The sequence below is a fragment of the Carassius gibelio genome, chromosome B13 (assembly GCF_023724105.1).
Source record: "Carassius gibelio isolate Cgi1373 ecotype wild population from Czech Republic chromosome B13, carGib1.2-hapl.c, whole genome shotgun sequence".
Classification (NCBI taxonomy): Eukaryota; Metazoa; Chordata; class Actinopteri; order Cypriniformes; family Cyprinidae; genus Carassius; species Carassius gibelio.
In genome coordinates, this window is record NC_068408.1 from 17,998,788 (window position 1) to 18,021,323 (window position 22,536).

A 22,536-nucleotide genomic window follows, 5' to 3' on the forward strand; every position below is an offset into this window, starting at 1 on the left:
GGGTGTATACGTTTAAACAAATGGATTTTTTAAGCTGTTTGATGCCACTCAGCGTGTGTTCCACTGCATCAGTCCAAGAAAAGTTTAATAAAAAGTGCATGCATTATAAAAAAAAGAAGAAAAAAAAATTGAGTCTCACATGGCTCCGGAGGGGGTGAACAAAGGCCTCCTGTAGAAAATCAATGTGTTTTTGTAAGAAAAATATCCATAGACTTAGCTTCTTTATCAGTCAGTCAAGAATTATATTATGGTATTATGATAATTAAGCATTTTTGGGTGAATTAACCCTTTAAGCCTTTGTGTTCCCTTCAGTTTTTTTTTTTTTCTTTTAAATATTTTCTGTCTGGATGTCACAGTAACCATGTAACTCCCTAACCTGATTGGCTGTCAGGATGATGGATATACCGCCTTGTACCAGACACACTAAAGAGGTAAACAAACACTTCTCTAGTGGAACACAAGTGGGCCTAGTAAGCTACTTACAGAGATTAGAGCCAATTATATTTCATATCAACTTCATTCTGCATTCACGATTTGTTCCATTCAAAGTTGGATGTGGGATAGTCCTGCTTGATATCGCTTATCTTTATCTGTAAAGGCATTTTATTGCTCGCGAAGCAGTTTCTTTTAGTCAACAGAGGAGTCTTCTAGCAATCTCATTTTAGAGGACAAACAAAGATGTTCTGCAAGTTTTTAAGATATCGTTTATAGTGTATAGTATAACATATCAGTCTCCACAAACATTTGCTAAACAAATCTAATTAGCGTTTGATATTGCATAGTAATGAAATATTGACTGACTGATGCATTTTATTTGCTTAAATGTAAATGTTTATCCTTGAGTGCTACCATGTTTGTGTTGCTTCAAACAAGTGTTAGATGTAAGATGTCAGAATTAAAATTACTTTTTTTTTTTAGGTGCTGCAAGAATGAGTCCTAAAACCAGGAAAAGGGATTTCTCTTTTAGTGTCAAAAGTTTTTTTGACTACGTTTTTGATATAACAAGTGACTAAATGGGACTACAGAGATTGTCACATACATTGTCAGCATCATCACACAGTGGGAGGACTCACTAGACCGCTTTTACAATCTGATTATGTTCATACACTCAAACTGTTGCTCAAATTGTGGTGTAGTTTGTTTCTTGCCTTTATAACTTTAGCTTTTATCTTTTTCATTCTGGCAATTGTATTTAGGCATCAAAATTCATAAAAGTTAGTGTTTATTTGTGAGGATTATACATTTGATAAACTGTTTCCCACAATAATCCAAAAACCAATGGGAATATTTTATTGGTTGTTTATACCTGGTGGGAACCTGTGTGTTGCTAACTTCCCCTTTTGCCAACAAAAATACACCATTACTGTTGGAAGGCAGCATTACAGTATAACTTAGTGAAAGAATAAAATTAATAAATTAAAGTTAGCCCGTGAAACATTCCTTTTTTTCACCATCTGATTCATGCATTTGATTAGCATATTACCTCCAGCTCTTAACGTAATCTTAATTAGAAATGCGTTTCTCAAAATCTAACAAACATTTCAAAACACCCTCATGAGAGACTGCGGGCTTCCAGCCTCAAGCAAGTAGATGTATATTTATCTAGTTCTGATTCATCTGGCTTTGATAAAGTTGATGAGCTTTTTAATCACTCTGAGGTTTTTTAATGTATTTCGTTCATTCAAATATGTCTTTCTAAACAAAGAGACCATTATGCAGATTAGGTAGAAAAAGTATTCAAAAAATATAAAGCCTATTAAAATAATAAATGGGAAAATGGAAATAAAATGATAATATTATATGTATATTTGGAAGAACTCCTTTTAGTTGTACAAAAACTGGTGTGCACTTGGAGAAAAGTCTGTACTTTTGAACCGATAGGTGTTTCAGTGTAGTCCCTCATTAGCTTCAAAAAGTCCTTTTGAATACGTTTCCTTTGAAGAGTGACTTTTTTGCCGTCTCTAGTTTCTAGGTGCTCCACTAAATGAGCAAGAAAAAAAGTAACAATTAAAGAGCGCTTAAGCCGTTCACCCACTCCTTCAGCTAATTGGTGACACCGCTATTTGGTTTTTATCCCAATTACACACTCTCTCTATGTTGATAAACATTCATCCACCTCTCTTTTTTTCTTCTCCTTTTTTTCCTTTAGCACATAAGTCGTCCACAAGGCTGAAGTGTTGAGTGAGCGCGCTCTTATCAACGATGATGCTATTAACGTCCTGAACGCCTGTGCTTTACTGGATGGCGACACAAGTCAATTTATTTGACTTGTGTAACTGACTAAAGCTCATTCTCTCCCACTCATGATTTGAGCATAATGGGGCTTTTGTCCTTTGTACCTACTAGAGCAAGTGAATACGAGGTTATGAATTATTATTATTCATAAACATAAGTAGGGGGGGGGGATGACAGATAGATACAAGAAGTGACTGTGATGGTGTGCATGTTTATATCCTCAGCTCAGGTTGTCTGGTTGTCTGTATTGATTGTGTAATCCTTGTAGGCTTTCTTTGCTTTCTCAGGCGGCTTTGGTAGATTGACTTTTCTCATTCATCCTTCCGACTGTTGTTGCTACAAAATCAATACTACAAACAGATCACACGCTACAAAAAGTGACTACACATACACAATGCACACAAAATCTTTTTTATTATTATTTATTAATATTATTGTTATTATTTAATATGTTATATATATGCATATACCTATATGTGTGCGCGTGTGATTAGAATATTTTATGTATAATTAAACTGTGATGTATATTTGACAGCACAAAGAAAGTTAAACTAAATTAAATGTTTGCTTTTTCTTATAAAACCATTTTTTCTACTTATTTGTAAGTATTAGCTAAATTGATAAATTACATACATATATATATATATATATATATATATATATATATATATATATATATATATATATATATATATATATATATATATATATATATATATATATTATTATTATTATTTTTTTTTTTTTAAGGGGTTGTTTAATGCGATTTAAATTTGGCCTTTCTCTTTGGATTGTTACAAGTTCTTGGTGCATAAAGCAGATTTGTAAAGTTGCAAGACTAAAGTTTCAAATCCAAAGAGATATTCTTTATAAAAGTTAAGACAACCACGTCTACTTAAAATGACTCATTCTATCATGCCCCCAATGTTCGCGTAAAGAAAGCACGCAAAGAAAGAAGATGTAACCTTTTATATTTGCTGTTGCTGATGCTGCCATGTTGTGGAGTCGTTGTGTGTTTCGTTGTGAAAGGGAAACTACTTTGTTTGGCCTTGCAAAAAAGGACACAACTGTCACGTTACGTGATGGTTGAAACACGGCGAGAGAACCAATTGCAGGTAAGCATGATTTATTTAAGGGATAATCCAGAGAGGTAACAGTCCATGCAGGGTCAAAACCAGAGAATCCAAATCGGAACATAAACAGGACACGAACACGGGGCAAGGCAAGGCAAAGCAAGGCAAGGCAAGACAAGACAAGGCAAGGATGACGGACATGAATAATACACTGACATTAAACAAGGACTCCGTAACACAGACTAAGACAGACTGGGTATTTATACACAGAAGGATAATGAGGAAACAGGAGACAGGTGGGGAAACAATCAATTACACAACAAGGAGGAAGGTGACCAAATAAGGGAACAGGAAGTGATCTGGTGACAGACACCGTGAGAAAGGAGGACATCTAGTGGAACCCCAGGGAACACAACCCAGACACTGTGACAGTACCCCCCCCTCTACGGAGCGGCTCCCAGACGCTCCAAGACAAGACACAACACAGAGACCAGGAGGGAGGCGGACAGGTGGAGGCTCAGGGGGAGGGACGGAGGGCCGGAAAAGAAAAACATGGGGAAAAAACACCAGAAATGTAACATAAAAAAGGGAGAACCAGGAGGGAGGAGGAACGGAGGAGGTTCAGGGGGAGGGATGGAGGGCAAGACTAACTGGGGGGAACAGACAGCAACAAAACAGAAACCAAGAACACCAGACAGAAGTCCAAGAAGGGCATGTTGAAGCGCCCACCAGGGCGGAGCAGAGGACCACCACTGCCATGTGGTCAAAGCCAACGACCTCCAGGGTGGAGCGGAAGACCACCACGGCCATGTGGTCAAAGCCAGAGTCCTCCAGTGCGGAGCAGAAGACTGCCACGGCCTTGTGGTCACCGCCAGAGTCACCCAGGGCGGAGCGGATGACCACCACGTCCTTGTGGTCGCCGCCAGAGTCCCCCAGGGCGGAGCAGATGACCACCATATCCGTGTGGTCAGAGCCCTCCAGGGCGGAGCGGAAGACCACCACGTCCTCGTGGTCGCCGCCAGAGTCCCCCAGGGCGGAGCGGACGACCACCACGTCCTCGTGGTCGACGTCGGAGTCCCCCAGGACAGAGCAGCAGACCACCCAGTGACTTGACTCGGCTCCGGAGGGTCCACCGAAACCTGACCCGACTCCGGAGAGTCCACCGGAACCTGACCCGACTCCGGAGAGTCCACCGGAACCTGACCCGACTCCGGAGAGTCCACCGGAACCTGACCCGACTCCGGAGAGTCCACCGGAACCTGACCCGACTCTGGACTGTCTGTGAAGACCTGAGGCGCCTTGGCTTCGGGCACTGTCTCTGGAACAGTCTCGGGCACCGCCTCGGTCGAGGCATCGGGAGCGACCTCGGACACTGCATTGGGAATGGCCTCAGGCACCGCCTCTGTAACGGCCTCGGGTGCGGTCTCGGGCACCGCAACGGGAACGTCCTCGGGCACCGCCTCGGCCTCCGGAACCGCATCGGGCACCGCTTCGACATCGGGCACCGCCTCGGCCTCCGGAACAGCATCGGTCACCGCCTCGACCTCTGGAACAGCATCGGTCACCGCCTCGACCTCTGGAACAGCATCGGTCACCGCCTCGACCTCTGGAGCAGCATCGAGCACCGCCTCGACATCGGGCACCACCTCGGCCTTCGGAACAGCATCGAGCACCGCCTCGACATCGGGCACCACCTCGGCCTTCGGAACAGCATCGAGCCTCGCCTCGATCTCAGGAACAGCCTCGGGCACTGCCTCGACATCGGGCACCGCCTCGGTCTCCGGAACAGCATCGGTTACCGCATCGGGAATGACCTCGGGCACCGCCTCGGCATCGGACACCACCTCGACCTCCACAACACCATCGGGCACCGCCTCGGGTACCGCCTCGGGGACGGCAGCGGTCCGTTCGTGAATGTCCTCCTGGACGGCAGCGGCCCGCTCGAGAACGTCCCCCTGGACGGCAGCGGCCCGCTCGAGAATGTCCTCCTGGACGGCAGCAGCCCGCTCGGGAACGTTCTCCAGGCTTTGAGGAACGGTAGAATCCTGTCCCCTCTTCCTCCGCCCTCTACAATGGCGAGTCGGGGGCACCTTGACTGGCGACTCAGACGTTGGGTCGGCCATCTTGTGCTGTGGCTCTAAGCTGGCGGCCATCTTGTGCTGTGGCTCGTTGTACCCCATGCCCTCTGCCAGGGACCAGAACACCTGAGCCAGGGCACCCACTTCATTGTCCTCTTGGCGGAGGGCGATTAACCTCAGATATCTGGCTCGCCTCTCCGCCATCTTGGCTGGGGAACGGAAAAATGACATACCGCTGGTTCTCTTTGTGACGGAGTCCTTCTGTCACGTTACGTGATGGTTGAAACACGGCGAGAGAACCAATTGCAGGTAAGCATGATTTATTTAAGGGATAATCCAGAGAGGTAACAGTCCACGCAGGGTCAAAACCAGAGAATCCAAATCGGAACATAAACAGGACACGAACACGGGGCAAGGCAAGGCAAGGCAAGGCAAGGCAAGGCAAGGCAAGGATGACGGACATGAATAATACACTGATATTAAACAAGGACTCCGTAACACAGACTAAGACAGACTGGATATTTATACACAGAAGGATAATGAGGAAACAGGAGACAGGTGGGGAAACAATCAATTACACAACAAGGAGGAAGGTGACCAAATAAGGGAACAGGAAGTGATCTGGTGACAGACACCGTGAGAAAGGAGGACATCTAATGGAACCCCAGGGAACACAACCCAGACACTGTGACAACAACTAGAAATCAGTGGTTAAGTTTTATTTGCAACACTCTTGTGCTGGCGCAAGCTGTTAGTAAATCTGGCCCTAAGTTACTAACCATATATTGGTAAAAAATACAAATAAAGGGTACATATTAAGGTAGTAATGTATATATCTTTGGGGTAGATAAAGTACAGAGTTGTCACTTTAAAGGCCAATTCACATGGTACTGACAGACACCAACAAATAGTAAAGAACACAAAGAAACAAAAACAAGTTTGTCCGATTTTGTCTGATCAGTGTGTTACCCTTTCTGTAGGTACAAATTAGGGCTGAATGATGTGGACAAAATTTCATATCTCGATTTTCATGCCAGATATCTCGATATCGATACAGTACGATATGACTACGTGTTCTTTTGCTAAGCACGACCTGCACAACACGTCACTCTGGTTTACATCGTCTTTTCTGAATCCAAAATACTTACAATTTATGGAAGATGATTTATGTTTTGGCACCAAGTCAGATTCTGCACTGCCACCGGCCGCATTATCTCCCGCACTCATTTTCTTTCTTTCTAATTTATCCGCTGTCTCTGTACAGTGTGCATAGACTTTGGAACAGAGGGGGCTGGGGGGACGGCCGCCCCCCTCCCCCTTTCCCCACCACTTTCGGGGTGAGGCAGCTGGGGGGTTGTTCGTTGTTTTTGTTTTCCATTGTTATATATATATAAATACAGAATCTGAATTAAAATGTGTTTGATTTAAGCCTACATTTCAAAATTTTGTGTCAGAAAATGTATTGTTTTTCAGCCTTTCGCACGTACAATCACACAGGTGTAATCAGTCTAGGCTGGTCCTTGGAGCATACGATCAAGTGCATCACATGATCAACTGCTAAATTCAAATGTTGAATTTAGCCAGAGACAGGTGTGCTCAGAGCTGTCATATATCACAACTTTTCAGTGTTTTCAACCACATACTGTTTATTATAGGTTTCAAGCATATAAATTCACGTAAGTACTAAAAAAACAATACATTTAGAGTTTGTAAAATACACACTGATGTCTATGGAAGGGGTAATAATAATCATTTCCATTATAATTCGACACGTTCATATCAGATACACATTGTGTAAGTAACTTCAATGTTTACTCTATTCTATTCCCAGTTCACCAGCCACTTTTAAGTATTTCGGGAGAAGTGGATGAATTCACGTGTTGTAAACATAGAGGTTGTAAATCCAACAGATCCGATTCTCTGAACTGCGTCTGCGGCACAAACTAACACGGCGGCGCCCATCGCGCATACAGCTCAACTAACGCGATCGTTATAAAGGTGTTTAAACAACAATATACTTCCACTTGCATGTATTTGACAATCGGAATATCAGATATTTCATGCCATAGCTAACACATTTGTGAGTATTCTGAATAAAAAAGGAAAAATGACATAAAAGCAGATCATCATTCATTCAGCGCTGTTGATGCTGCGGCGTGTCACTTGACAAGCAATGACGCGTCACTATGGAAACGCCGCCCCCCCTCTAACAATATAGTTCCCACGTCCCTGGTAGTGTGCGCGCGCTGGCTTTAGCAGTGCATTCAAGGGCACTCATAAAAATGATGTTTGTTGTGACTGCCAGAGTTGTATGCAGGGTGAGCGTGGGGAGGGGAAATCTATATGGTCTATATCGTTGCTTTTTTCGATAGTAATATCTTGAAAGTTCATATCTAGATATAGATACGATAACGATATATTGTTCAGCCCTAGTACAAATCGCTTCTGTTCCCAGGTGAAACATCCACTGAATAGCCACAATGCAGTAAGATTCTGCAACCCATTGAACAAACTGTCTATCTCTCACAGCCTAGATTTCAATATGACAGCAATCATGACGTTTGTCATAGCACTTAAAAGAATGTGCTTTTATAACTTTCTCTGTGAAAGCGCTCCAGCATTATTGAGCCTCATTCTCCGCCAATTAGAACCATAATCCAGCTTGTTAAGAATTAATCGCCCTCATCATTAATAGATTTAATAAGGGACCTCTGACTTGTGCTGATTGGGTTTTGAAATATGGTAGATGAAATGGTTGAAAACGCAGTTTCAGGCTCTTGCATTACCTCAGCTACACTCTGATTAGTCCAGTGCTAATTTTAGCATTTGAACAGCTTCAGATGTAATGAGCTCGGCCCTTTAATACATGATGCTTAAACAAAGAGAATAGAAGAAGAATGTTAGAGCCCAAGATGCCCCCAAGCTGTGCAATTGCAGCTCTTCCCATGGTGCAAATTCAAATTTTGTGATCGTATAACACTTCATATATTATACACCCCATATTTTTGCAGAGTCTCACAATGCCTCAGATTGTCTAGTTTGAAAATGAAGATTCTCCTCAAGGCGATGTGTCTGTGGAGTTGATAGTATGTATTTGTAATAATGCCGGCTGAATTAAGTCTCTGTTTGAATGTGGAAGATGGGTAGATGACAATGTCCCCACATACCCCCTGTTGCTCTGATGTTCAGCTCAGTATACTGAGCTTTTATATAAACTCTGTGCCTATTGGTTACTTTTACTCATTTATACAAGGTTGACAAAATGTTACGTAGGAATGAATTGGCTTTATTTTTAGTAAAATGTGCTTAAAAAGTAGTCAACATTTGGACGTTCTTATTCTTACTTGTGGCCTGGAATGAAAATTAGTAGATGAAAATGTGTTGCAAAGAAATTATTTGAATTGAATGATGGGATGAATGGATGATTTGAAAACAAATTTTGGATCAGAATTTGAGAATTTTGAGAACATTGATAACATCTGGGTTTCATACGTAACCCTCGTTCGTGGTTCATGGAAAGCGCCACAACCTGAACCCCATCACAACCCTATGGAGTTGCAAGTGTTTAGGTCTATTCGTTTTTAAAAATCCGGCATTCAATGCATTAGATCATGACAGTGCATGTGTGCGTGCATGCGAGGACGAGCGAGCACATCTTTGGCTAAATTTATTGGGAGGTTGTTGCTCATGTCTCATTCAGCACAAATCCAAATGTTTCCATACTCGCAATGTATTTGAATGTTAAACTATTAATTATAATGTAAACTAGACTTGTACTTAACACGCATTCACACATAGACAGAAAAGATGATCCTCTTCATATGAGCAAAAAAGTCCTTGGCATAACAGCAGAGTGGACCGGTATACTACAGTCTATTTAAACTGAACAGTGTAACCTTTTAAAAAGTAACTAAACCCTAAACCTACTTAATTAGTACATTGTGAATTAATGATGATACATTTATATACCGTCACCGTCACTCACAGCCGCACACAGCCCAACATTAAATCGGTTAACCAATCATCAGCAGGCTTAATCGATTGCATCTCTTATCGACAATTAATCGATCATCGATTAATTGTTTACATCCCTATTCCCTATGCCCTAGCACTGACAAAGGTGAGCCATGCGCTGTTCCTACTTGAGAAAGCAATTTCTTGAAAGAAGGGATTTCAACCTTCATGAAAGGTGCTTCACACCTTTCTTGTTTGTTGTTTACAGCTTGGCAGTAATGATTGGGAAGCAAGTTTTCTGGAGAAGGTCACTATGGAGGCCACATCCTACCTGTAGGGAGATATCATGTGGAGACACTAATATGGACTGAGAGGGAAACCTTACCGTGGAAGCATACACATATGGGATCGCATGCAGGGAATTAAGCCATATAGACACCTAGCCCAGTACAGGGGCAAACCAGAGACCCGGGCAAGCTAACACCGATACTGGGCCTGGTTCAGATTGCTCTGCTGAGCCTGCCCAACACATGGGAAGAACCCAGCTCGATGCAGAGGCTGTAGAATCTCGCAAAGGTGTTCGGTGTCTACAGATGTCTGCCAGATAGGCACCGTGTGCCAGCACATAGGAGAAGGCGACACTTATAGGTGGAGTGAGCACTCACAACTACTCCAAACATGCATCTTCAAACAGTTCACGAACAGACTCCACTTCAGTGCATAGGCTTGCCTTGTAGAGAGAGCTCTAGCCTGAGTAATTGTGTCTAGACATGTCGAGGTTCCAAAGATCTGGGTGTGGGTGCCATAGCTTGCTATGCCCCTGAGAAAGGAGGTCCTTCCTCAGGAGAATACACCAGGGAGAGGCTGTCTCGAGGAGTGTGAGTTCCGGAAACCAGGTCCGGGTGGGCCAGTAAGGTGCAACCAGATAGACCTGCTCCCAAGCCATGCTCCCAAGCTCTGTGCGGGTGGCACCAAAGGAACAATCGACATGCCTGCAGCAGAGGAAAGTTATGCTGGATGGCCCAGAAAGCATCGTGTTCTGGCTTATTCTTCTATTCTCATCTTTTTAGAGGACTTAGGGGCCAGCTGTGACACAGGAGCACTGCATTCCTGCCCGGGGCCTCAGTGTGTTGCTGCACTGCCAAGAACTGCTGGGTCCTCGAAAATGTTGCCGAATAGTCCAGCCTGCGAGATGGGGCGGTCAAGAAAGCTAACTTTGTCGGCATCTCTCATCTCTGCCAGGTTGAGTCATAGATGGTTCTCTTAAACCACAAGTGCGGACATTGCCTTCCCAAGGGAGAGTAGTCAGTCGCTGAGCGCAGCTACTGCATCATCGAGGATTGGTGCCACTCTTCTGCATGTCTTTGTGTGCCTTGTCTTGGTGGAGATCGCAGTGCGATCAATGCACTGTCATGGACAAACACTCACAGTGAGCACTTGAACCATACACAAACGCATCCTCAGCATGCTGGATGCCCAGACACTGATGACAGCGATTGTGGCCATCAGTAGAAGACCGGTAATGACCACACCCAAGAGGCCACAGCTGGAGGGGCATCTTTAAAAAGATGTGAACCAACCATGATCTGAAACTGGAATTTCAAAAGAGAAACATCGAGGGTATTCGTGGAGTTAACAGGGATGTAGCTGAACATGTCGTAATGCCACCCAGAGCAGCCTCTTCTTTCAGAACAAAAGATAATTCGCCTGGTAAATGTCAAGTTTCCTTCATTCACTCGGCTCAGAAGCAAAAATCTGATGAGTGAATGCATCTGTCGCCTATTTATATCCGTATGCATGGGGAGTGGCTCAGCATGCAGCATCCACCAGCCAAATTTAATTGACTAATTGTCTAATGTTGTCATAATATAAATTGAGGTGACCGACAAAAAGGGAACAATAGATAGCATTATTTTAGTGAAACATTAATTAAACATTTCTACAGCACCTAAATCACTATACTAAATGAATAAAAGGTGAAAAGTGAAGCTGACATTAAATTAGTAAAAATAAAATAAAAATAGCCTTTTGGGCAGTGCACTGTCATATAGTGCCATTATGTTTTGGACATCTCGCGTTCAACTCCTGGTTTACGGACTTTTTCTGATCCTGTCCCCCCCTCTCTCTCTCCCAATTCACTTCCTGTCTGAGGCCTGCCCTGTCATAATAAAGCCAAAAATGCCAAAAAAAATTGTATCTGCATCTTAACATAACCAGGGTGATTAAAAAAAGAAAAGTCCCAGCAGCAGTTTAATGATAAGCAAAGTAAAAGAAAAAAATGTTTTGTTTTTGGTGACAGTTTGTCTCTAAGTAGTGACACTTAGTCCTCCCACATTGGAAACAAACATTCTGACACTTGTTCACCAGTGCTTTATCATATACTGCAGAAGCAGGTGCAGGCAGTGAACTTACGTTGGAAAAAACCAACAACAAAATGGATTGTGTATGACCACAAAATGCTTTTTCCCTTTATTTTAGCTCCTTGCATTTGTCACCTTGTCAAGTGAATTCTGTCAATTGTGGATAAAACAAAAAGAGGGATTTTTGCTTTTATATGTGCTTTTACTGCAGCCAGTCCTACTCAAGGCCAACTTTCTCTAACATTACATATCTTATAGATGGCTTAAAATAGCCATTTAGCAGTGTATGTGCTAAAGGAAATCAAACCTGTTGGGGTGCAGATGTGCTTGTTTGGTATCGCGTAAATGATTGACGTAACAGTCAGTTACATACGGCATTGATTCTTTCATGCTGGATGAACTTGTTTCTCATTGATTGTATGATTGAAATACAAATATGTTACAGCTGTCCTCAGTCCAGCCTCAAAGGTTAGAGGAATGTTATCCACAATTCTAATTTCTAACTCTTGAATCTTATTTGATTGATTGATCTATTGATTTTCCATGTGTCTTGTCTCCAGCTGTTTCCTGTCCCTGCTACTGGTTGCTGCTGTGGTTTGGAAAGTCAAACAGACGTGCTGGGCATCACGCAGGAGAGAGGTAACATCTGCACAATAGCACTTTCTGTGTTTATTGACGTGTCCATAGTTTTATTGGCCATTGCCTCAGGTTTCTTAATATGTTGCCCTTGATTTCATGTTTGAAGCTGATATTTAATTCTTTGGCTTAACCAGTAGCACGAGTTTGGGGTGGGACTTTCAGTTTGTGCCACCAATGAAAGACTTTTGCTATAGTGTGTTATGCATTTGCATTTACAAGTTGTGTTAGTTGGGATTTTATTGCTTTTACCATCTGTGACCTCCCATGATGCTCCTGGGTATGGTTGATCTTTGAAAAACCGCCTTATGACTTTAACCTCATTATAGTTTATGAAACTCACTGTCACACAGCGTTTCTGTGCTCAGATCGGAGGACACCGGGTAAAGCTGATCATTTTATAACGTGTTCCTCCCAGTGTCTGATGGGTGTGCAAATGTTATCCGCATGCCAGCTGAACTGCCTTCTTTTAATGAGAGAGGCACTACAATAAACACTGCCATTTCCCTTCATTACCCATCTTCACAAACCAATTAACCCTGACAGGGGCTCATGTAAAAGGAATGGATTAGTGTGATATATCCATCTAAAAGCCCTAACAGATGCCACCTTCTCTCCAGAATCTCACTTTACCTCTATCTTTTTATTCCTTATTTTGTGTGTCATTTTAGTGGCTGCATGAATGCAAATGGAAATTTGCAAATGAGTTGTCATCGAGCGTTTTATAATCAATACAATAATCGAGGCCTCTGTAATTGAAAGCATGTCGAGAGCAATAAGTGTGGGTTTATCGGAGTTAAATGTGTGCTGTTTTCAGAGATGTCACAGTTGCTGTTTTCCTTTTCATCAAATATGTACTTGTAGAACAAGCATTTAGATAATGGTTTAAGCCAAATAAAAGACAAGCTTTGCACTTCTTTCAACGCCCCAAAAGCCATTTTGATCAGAGAAATAAAAGCACAGTGTGATTTGATAGGAAAGCTACAGTAAATAATTCATCTATTAGGAGTCTAGTATACTTCATTATAGTGATTGGCTGTGACAGCCGTTATCCTTGAAAACAATGCAACATCTTCAACTTTAAAAGATTTTACACCAGCTGAACTCAAGTAACCTCTATACGTACATGTCAGCAGGACCAAATTTTTACTTTTGTGATGATTTATGCTGTGTTTTTCGGTGATACCTTGCAGACCGATTCTTCAGACAGCAATTTGTGTCAGAACTGTTCATGGTGACTTTCAGTCCAGGTCAGCACTCAGTGGGCTGAGCTGGATTGCAGGACGTTCATGCAGGGCACATTCCTTCTTTTAGACAGCTAGATGGAGCACAACTGAATGGAACAAAAAACATGGGTTTTAAATGTTCTTTTTAGAGAGAGAGAGAGGGAGAAAACCTTTTTAAAAGTGCTCATTTTTACTTGACAGCACTTTAAAAATGCAGCAAGTATGGCACAAGGTGCTGAATAAAAACGGGGATGTGATGCAAGAGCCAAACATGGACATCAGACATAATATTGCAATAATTGTTGTTTTGTTTAGTTTTTTTCAATAAGTTTGAATGTTGTCCTGGCAAAGTTTGTAAAAAAAAAAAAATGAAATTTGAAGGTTTTATAGGCTTTACAGACAGAAAAAATAAATAAAATAAAAAATAGAATCGATTGAAATATATATAAAGATAGTGCATACCTATATAACAAATGCCTGATTCATTTTGAATTGTAATTAAGTAAATTCCAGTTCAACTTCTTGTGGGTGTGGCCAATTAAATAAAAATTACAGCTCATTAATTGAAAGGGAAACATAACATCTTAAAAAGGTTTCATAAACGGTCTCTTTTTTTTATTTTTTACTGTTATTTTATTTTCCCACTTATAATGTTATCAAGATTTGTACATAAAAAACATCATAATTTAGAAGTAAGTCGGTTCGTGTCTCCAATAAGCATTAATCCACAAATGACATAAGCTGTTAACTTTTTTAATGTGGCTAACACTCCCTCTGAGTTAAAACAAACCAATATCCCAGAGTAATTAATTTACTCAAACATTACACTGACTGAACTGCTGTGTAGAGAGAACTGAAGATGAACACAGAGCCGAGCCAGAAAACGAACAAAAGATTGCATCGGCTTTCGGATCACCAGTAGTGATGGGAAGTTCGGTTCTTTTCCGGACAGTTTTATTCAATAAACCGGTACGTAATGATGTCATTGGCGCTGGCTGCCCTTCATTCAAGCCTTCGGTTTACCCGCGCTCATAACATTAGCACAGAATCATTAAAAGAAACATTTCGGTTCAGACATGCTGTGTGTCAGTCTGCTTCACGCTGAATCACCCATTCGCAGTTATCATCAGTTCCTCGGTTCTCGAATCGGATGCGTCTGACAAAAAAACGTTCTTGACTCGAGAACGAGTCAATCGTTTGTGCGTTATCTGGCTCGGCTCTGTGTTCATCTTCAGTTCTCCCTTCACAGCAGTTCAGTCAGTGTACTGTTTGAGTAAATGAATTACATGGAGTGATTCGTTCACAAACCAGATATCTCTAAACTCCAGTGTTTTGAACTCGCTCACAACAGACCCGGAAGAGAAGACAATGCTGAATAAAGTCATAGTTTTGGCTATTTTTGGACCAAAATGTTTTTTCGATGCTTCAAAATATTCTAACTGACCCTGTGATGTCACATGGACTACTTTTAAGATGTTTTTCTTACCTTTCTGGACATGGACAGTATACCGTACGCACACTTTCAATGGAGGGACAGAAAGCTCTCTGACTAAATCTAAAATATCTTAAACTGTGTTCTGAAGATAAACGGAGGTCATACGGGTTTGGAACGACATGAGGGAGAATCATTAATGACATAATTTTCATTTTTCAGTGAACTACCCCTTTAAGTATTTTAACAAGCTGTACGTGTTTATGTATGCATTGTGTATTGTTCCATGTGATACGAGACCTTGTTGCATCCCAAGTTAGCAAACACCCCCATATTGAGACACGCACACATACACAAGGATCTTAGTTAGCTGATGTGTCTACATTATTAATGATGTCTGTCCCATATTGGCCAGGCCCTGCTGTTGCTGTTGTAGTTCCACTGAACCTCTTTCTTCTTCACACAGTAATTTTTCACATTCTGCCCGACACAACAGAGCTCAGGTGTCAGGCAGTGATGATGTCAGATCCAGCAGGATCTATCCGACACCGCACAGTCACATCCATAAACAGCCAAGTTGCTTTTAGCTGAATGTGGTATCTGATAAAGATCTCTAGCAAGGGCTTTATCTCTGCTGTGCTTTTATGGTTATGTGGAGGCTGACAAGTTGTGATCTCTCAGGAGTTTTATAGAGAGCTGCATCACTCAGTGCTCCTCACTGCTGCTTAATTGTGTTGCCTCATTGTCAAGCCTCATTGCTGACACTGGCTATCTTGTGATTTGCTGTGTTGGATACTTTAAACCCACCATAATGGCCCCTTCATCACACTGTCTCTCTGAAGCCATCAAGTGGGAAATTAACAATGCAAATCAATGGAGCTGAATGGTGTATTTTTTATGATGCCCTCTTTCTGATGTATTTAGAGCATGAATTATTATTTCTGAGATAGATTACGGACGGACGACGCCTTGAGCACTCTAGGAATCAGTCAATATCCTCAAATGGGCCTAATTCATTATTTCATCCCTTCTTCTTTCTAAAGCGCGGAACACTGTGGGGGTGGGGGGGGTATATTTATTTTATTCCACCAAATGTAATTTAATTTCTTTGCAGTTTCAATCAGAGGGATCAGTCTCAGTCTGTTGGCACACGGATGAAACTAAAAAAATCAGCCTAAGAAAATCTTTTAAAATCCATAAAATTTCCAGTGGGAGAAATTCCATGCGGATCCCTTATTCAAAAATGAAGAAATATCGTAATCTTGCCAGTATAGTTAATTATGGATCATAACCGAGAGTATGGAAAACAAATTTAGAACTGGGTTTATGATAATGACTCCCAACAATATTTTCTGGATATGAGATCAAACAATCAAAACCACTTTGAAATTCTAATGATGATGCCCAAGACGTCTTGTACAGATGTCTATGAATCTCCTAATAGGGTCTCCCCCCTGCAGACAGGGATTTAATCATATTTTGACAACTAACCTCGTTAAGTTTTGCTGTTGTCTTACCGTAAATGTATAAATAAACAAAAAAAGACCTTAAATATTTAATTTTTTCATGTTTTTTTTTTTACTCTGTAAATCATGCATTGGTTAATACAAGCTGTCAATGGCATTGACAAACATGGAAATACTGAACACCAAGAGATATGATAGTTAAATATACTTAGCCTAGTCATATTAAACATGTATTTTCTATATTAATCTGGAGCGCTACAAAGGCAGCCCACCTTCTACCACTATCAAATGAATAATTCCCAACTGCCTTCTTGTTCAGTTGTAAACACACTGTATCCCCTGTCAGCCAGATATTGACTAATTTTATCATTTGACATTGGCTTATTCCACGCCAATCGGCCAAACCCCTGTCCGCTTGCATAGAGTACAATGAATTGATGCAAATTTATTAAATACCAGGTTGTTTTGAGGCTTGAAGTGGGTGTGTTTATTTGACCTTTCTGGCACATTATGGTAATTAGTATAATTCCCTATTACAGGAATTAATTATTTTGAACAAGATAGTCCCATTTACTTCAGACAGTGATTGGCATATATTTAGGGGTTTTGTTTGCTTATTTATTTTAAGTATTTTAAATATTTAATAATTAGAGGTTGTGATACATTTATGATGATTAATTTTATTTAATGGAAATGTTAAGGTTTTTTCATTATAGCAAACAGTGAGATGATCTTTGAAAGTGTTTATCTTTGAGGCCAGGCTTTATCTGGCCTGTTACACATTTTAAATATAATTTCATATCGCATGAATTCACTAATAGCCTAACATCATGACATCAAATTTCATTATTTTTCAGTTAAAGTTCAGCTTCATGATGAAAGTTTCATAAAAAATGCAAATCTCTCTGCAATCGTTCTATTATAAAAATACATATAAGCCAACCCAAATATTGAACCTGTAATATTTCTATTCAACATCTGTAGGAACTTGTTAAAGCTCTGAGTGCCACTATACACATTTACGAAAACTTTGACTCAAGGTTATTTAAGGTTGTAAAAGATGGTCATCTGGGAGCTGAAATGAGGATGTTGAAGTCTCAATATTGCTACATACAGAGGTGGCTGCTCTTTACAGTGTTGGCTAGCAGTGCCATGCTATCAGCTCTAAGCAGGTGAGCGTCTTTATCATCTAAGGCTAGATTAGCCTGAAGGTCTTGTCTGCTTTTCAGAGGCTTCTTAAACACCAACATCAATCAAAGAAGCAAAATCAGTCTCACCCTCTGCTTTTTGCTCTCAGGGACAAGACAAGGACTCTCCAGAGAATGTCTCAAAATGGTGTCAGAGATCTTTTAAGCACAGGTGTAGGTGCCTGTGTTGAATTTCATGTGGCTTTTATCAGATTTTTTTTTTTTTACTGTTGGCACTCTCTGTCTCTGGATGTGTATAATTTTATGTAGGGGAATAAAGATGAGATCTCACAGTGATTGATTACTCAGACTCGCGACTTGTGATCAAATAAACCAATGATATCTGTAACCACCTCTGTCAAACCTGGCCAAACAGTATCTGTTTATTAATTTGGGATATTAATTTGGATCTGATTTCTTATGTAATTCATCTCTTTAATAATTTACTCTGGTTTGGTATTATATATAATATTACAGAATCTATTTATATTTTAAACTAGTTATGATTTCGTTAGGTTCATCATAAGTTTTAGTATTTTTGTTCTGTTTTATATATATTTCAGTTGACACTTTATTTAGTTTTAATATGAGTACTTCAACTTAAACTGCATTTGCTAATGAATCATTGCTAATTTTTGCATAGGTTTAAGATTTCATGTAATATTTATATTTTTACTTTTTAATAATTTAACAAAATCAATATATAATAGTTTGTATTTAGTTAACCATAACAACACTTAATGTAATAATATAATATTATATAATAAATATAATTTTTCTACAAATCCATTTAGATACATTTTCTTACCTTCTTATGCATTGTCTTATGATTTTGTCATTCTTTTTAGGCAAAAATGGCCACATCCTATTTCATAAATACAAACTTATTTTTTCTCTTCTCAGCCTACTTAACCTGGCATAGGAGATTTGCAGATGACAGAGAGATGACTTAGAATAGGGGAACGGGGCTTTCTGCTCAATTACACGTTTGCTTAGTGAGCAGTATGAACATTAGCATGCTCTCAGTCAGCATGAAGTATGGCGGATTTCAAAGAAACAAAGGAGTTGTCGATAAAAAATTTAAATGTTGCATTTGCCCCAACTGAATAATTTTTACAACTTAAAAGCATAACAGTGCACGGTTTGTGGTTTAGAAACAATCTATAATTGATAATCTGCTTCATACAAAGCATAGCAGTCACTGTCAGAGCAGAGCAGATTGATACACTTTTCAAAAAAGACTAAAACCAAAGCCTTTTTTTTTTTTCCTTTTTAAACAAGTTTTACCATCCACAGTAATTACTGGGAGTAACATATAAACTACTTTTTAAAAGTTTGTACTTGGTAAGATTTTTTTATTGTTTTTAAAATATGTCTCTCATGTTTATCAAGGCTGCATTTATTTGATACAAAATACAGTAAAAAAACGTCTTGTTCCTTCGAGGAACTAGGGTTACATTCATATCCTTGGGACTTTTCTCTTCCAAAACTCGAGCTGCATCGAACGCTTTGGGGAACTATATGCCCACGCTGCCAGACTTAAAAATCCCTGCCTAGTAGGTATCTGAAGAGCACAGCTAAGGCGAGAGAACAGAAGAGCCAGGAGTGGCTCGCATATCAAGATCGTAAGACCTGACGGAAGACCAGAGGACTCATAGGATACGTTGATAGCCTCGACTATCCAACAAAGTTGAGGGTCTGCTTGGATGCAGGACCATAGCAAACAAGCAATTGGTCTGATTTTCTCCACAAGGCAGCTCTGTTGGACACATACAATTGAGCTTTTCCTGGTCTGGCTCTTGAAAGGGAGGAAGGCAGAAGGCCTGCAGTACTATGGGTTGTGGTGTGACCAAGGGAACTTTAGGAACGTAACCTGCTGGCGGGTATAAAAATACTTTGGCCATACCATGGGCAAAGTCTAGGTAGGTAGGGGCCACCGAGAGGGCCTGGAGATCTCCCACTCTCTAGGGAGAGGTGATAACCAGTAACAGGGCAGTCTTAAGAGTCAGATGTCTATCTGACATATCATGTATTGGCTCGAATGGAGCTTTACAAAGATCCTCTAAAACAACAACCAAGTCCCGGGGAACACCTAAACTCCAGAACTGTACCAACTGGGCAGTTAGCTGGGTCAAGCTGGCGGTCTATGCACCATGAGGTGAAGAGTTTCCACCTCAGGGCGTATAGTTTCCTCGTTGAGGGAGCACTGGATTGGAAGAGGGTCTCAACAACCTCAGAAGAGAGACCAGATGCTATGAGCTGTGCCCCCTCAGGGGCCACACCCACAGTTTCCACAACTCCGGGCGAGGGTGAATTATCTTGCCCTGCACCTGAGAGAGTAGATCTGTCTTGATCGGAATCTCCCATGGAGAGCCGTCGAGGAGAGAGATCAGATCTGCGAACCATACTTGGCCTGGCCAGAACGGGGCCACTAATAGAAGACAGACTTTGTCCCGGCATACTCTCGCCAGAACTCCCAGGAACAGAGCAATAGCTTCTCCAAACACTCTCCATATCTGCCTCCATTCCCCGGGCATTGGCCGCTGTCTCGACGGTATGTCTACTACCACATTCAATCTCCCATTAATATACACTGCTCTGAGCGAGAAGATTTTTTCCTGGGACCACAGAAGGATCTGGTGTGCCAGCTTGTACAAGGGGCGCGAACGCAGACCCCCCTGGTGATTGATACGAGACCACCGATGTGTTGTCTGTGCGCACCAACACATGGTGACCTCTCAGGTCTGGGAGGAAATGTTTCAATGCTCATTACACAGCTAGCATCTCTAAACAATTGATATGCCATGTCAGATGGCAACCGCTCCACAGATCGTGGTCAAGGTGGCCACTCATGACCCCACCCCAATCGGTGAGGGATGCCTCCCAACCGGTGAGGGTCACCAGCACCGGGCCCTGATTCAAGAACCTAGGTTTCTTCCGCATGTCTAAGGCACGAAGGCATCGGCGCGTGATCTTGATAGTTTGAAGTGTATCCCCTTTCTGGAAAAACCCTTGGTCTTGAGCCACCACTGTAGGGGTCTCAGATACATCAGGCCAAAAGGTATCACGTAGGGCGCAGCTGCCATCAGACCTAACAGTCTGAAACTGTTTGATTGTGAGTGACTGACATTCTTTGACTCTCTAGACTGACATGAGGATCGACTCAATACATGCAGGAGACAGACATGCCTGCATCGTGGTTGATTCCAAACTACGCTTAGATAGGGGTTTCTCTGAACTGGAGTTGTGTTGTGTTGTGGAAGGATAGAGACATGGAAGTATGCATCTTTGAGATCTATTGTGAAAAACCAGCCCTGATTTTTAGCTACAACATGCGTGATGGTAAGCTTTTGGACTTCAGTGACATAACTGAGTGGTCCAGCTGACGTAGCTCTAACATCGAACGCAATCCCCCATCCTTCTTTGGAAGAACTATGAAATACCAGCTGTAAAACCCGGATTCCCTGTCTTGAGGGACCTCAATGGCCTCCTTCCTTAATAGAGTATTCACTTCTTTTCTTTAGTTTCCAAGCTGCTAAATAAGTCTGACTTGGGCTTGGATGTCCCCGACTCAGAGCGTCTCTGAGGCCCTCAGTCCCGACATGGGGGAGTACAAGCGGCGACACTCTGATTCTGCGCCTCGCGATACGAACGCTGCCGAAGGCTCCCTCCTCAAAGAGAGCCCTCCGAGATTGAAGCATCTGCATTGGCAATTGTTCACAATGTGGACAGTCAGCTCCACGAGAGCCGACTCAGCGTGCTCTGATCCCAGGCAAACTATGCACAGACAATCTATAACGCGATCTGGAATCACCCTTCAAATGTCTAGTCTTCGCCTTGCTCTTTGACATATTGAGCTACTTCAAGGAGTTAATATACAAACAACAATAAATAGGACTGACAGGACAGACTTTTTAACATGCACACACAGAGCGCTTGCTGAAATGAAGCTGAAGCCAACTGTGTGGCATGTGCTTTTATAGCTTCCTGGTCGTTATGTCACCCCGCCCATGACGTCACGCCCCCTTCCATTGAACAGATTGCACACGATATTGAAAAATGATTTAATATCCTTATTATTTTATTCTTTTTATTTAAAGCATGTTTGTTTTTAGAAAACCATGTACTGTATCAGGGAAGCCAAATTTTACTGCTTTGCAAAACATCAACAAGGGAGAAGCCAGAAATGCTTTCCATTTTCTCCACTTTTGACTTATCAGTAAGTGATAGCGATCAGAACTTTGATCTGGCTCATGGACAAGAAATGGCAGAGTTCATGTTAGCCTGATTCAGGAAATTAAATTTGTGGTTTATATTATTAAAGTGTTCTTACAGAGAATTTGCTCTCTTAGAGGGTATTGTTTCCTCGATTTCAGTTCTGCTCTGAAAAGCATTCAGCCAGATGAAGAAAACCGTTTTTCAATAGCACCTTGTTGTGTTGATGCATAAACAAAGGATGATTTGATCGGGGGCCCTGGTCTTGGATTATGCTTTGTTATTTGTGTATGAAATGTTTGGCTCTCACTTGTGCCCTGCCCTCACAGAGATTTTGAGAGAAATGCTGCGGTGAGTGGATATCAGAGAGGAGTTTATGCATAAGACACCCCGAGTTATTCCCTCCACACATTCCCTTCACACCGTATGTAATATATCAGGTGCCTGTTCCCAGTAAAATATTGCCTTTTGAGGTAGTGCCAATGTTGTGTGCATGTTAATCGCCTCAGGTATACATCTGGGCAAAGGTAGAGAATTAGAGCGCGTAACAGGAGTAGAAATCTGCGGTTAGATAGCGCTTGTCACTACAGCTTGATCGCTTGAGTTCACACTGGCTTCTGTCCAAACTCTGCTCTCACAGTGCTGCAGTATCATCACAGAAACCTCTCCAGAGT

The 22,536-nt window shown here is 41.5% G+C and overlaps 1 protein-coding gene across 1 annotated transcript in view; it reads left to right on the plus strand.

Moving 5' to 3' along the window:
- Positions 1 to 22,536, plus strand: part of atrnl1a (attractin-like 1a) — a 314,332-nt gene that overhangs the window by 170,899 nt on the left and 120,897 nt on the right. Inside the window, exon 27 of the mRNA XM_052572190.1 lies at positions 12,261 to 12,339. Within this exon, the coding sequence (XP_052428150.1) occupies positions 12,261 to 12,339 (79 nt within the window). The remainder of the gene's footprint in view (positions 1 to 12,260; positions 12,340 to 22,536) is intronic.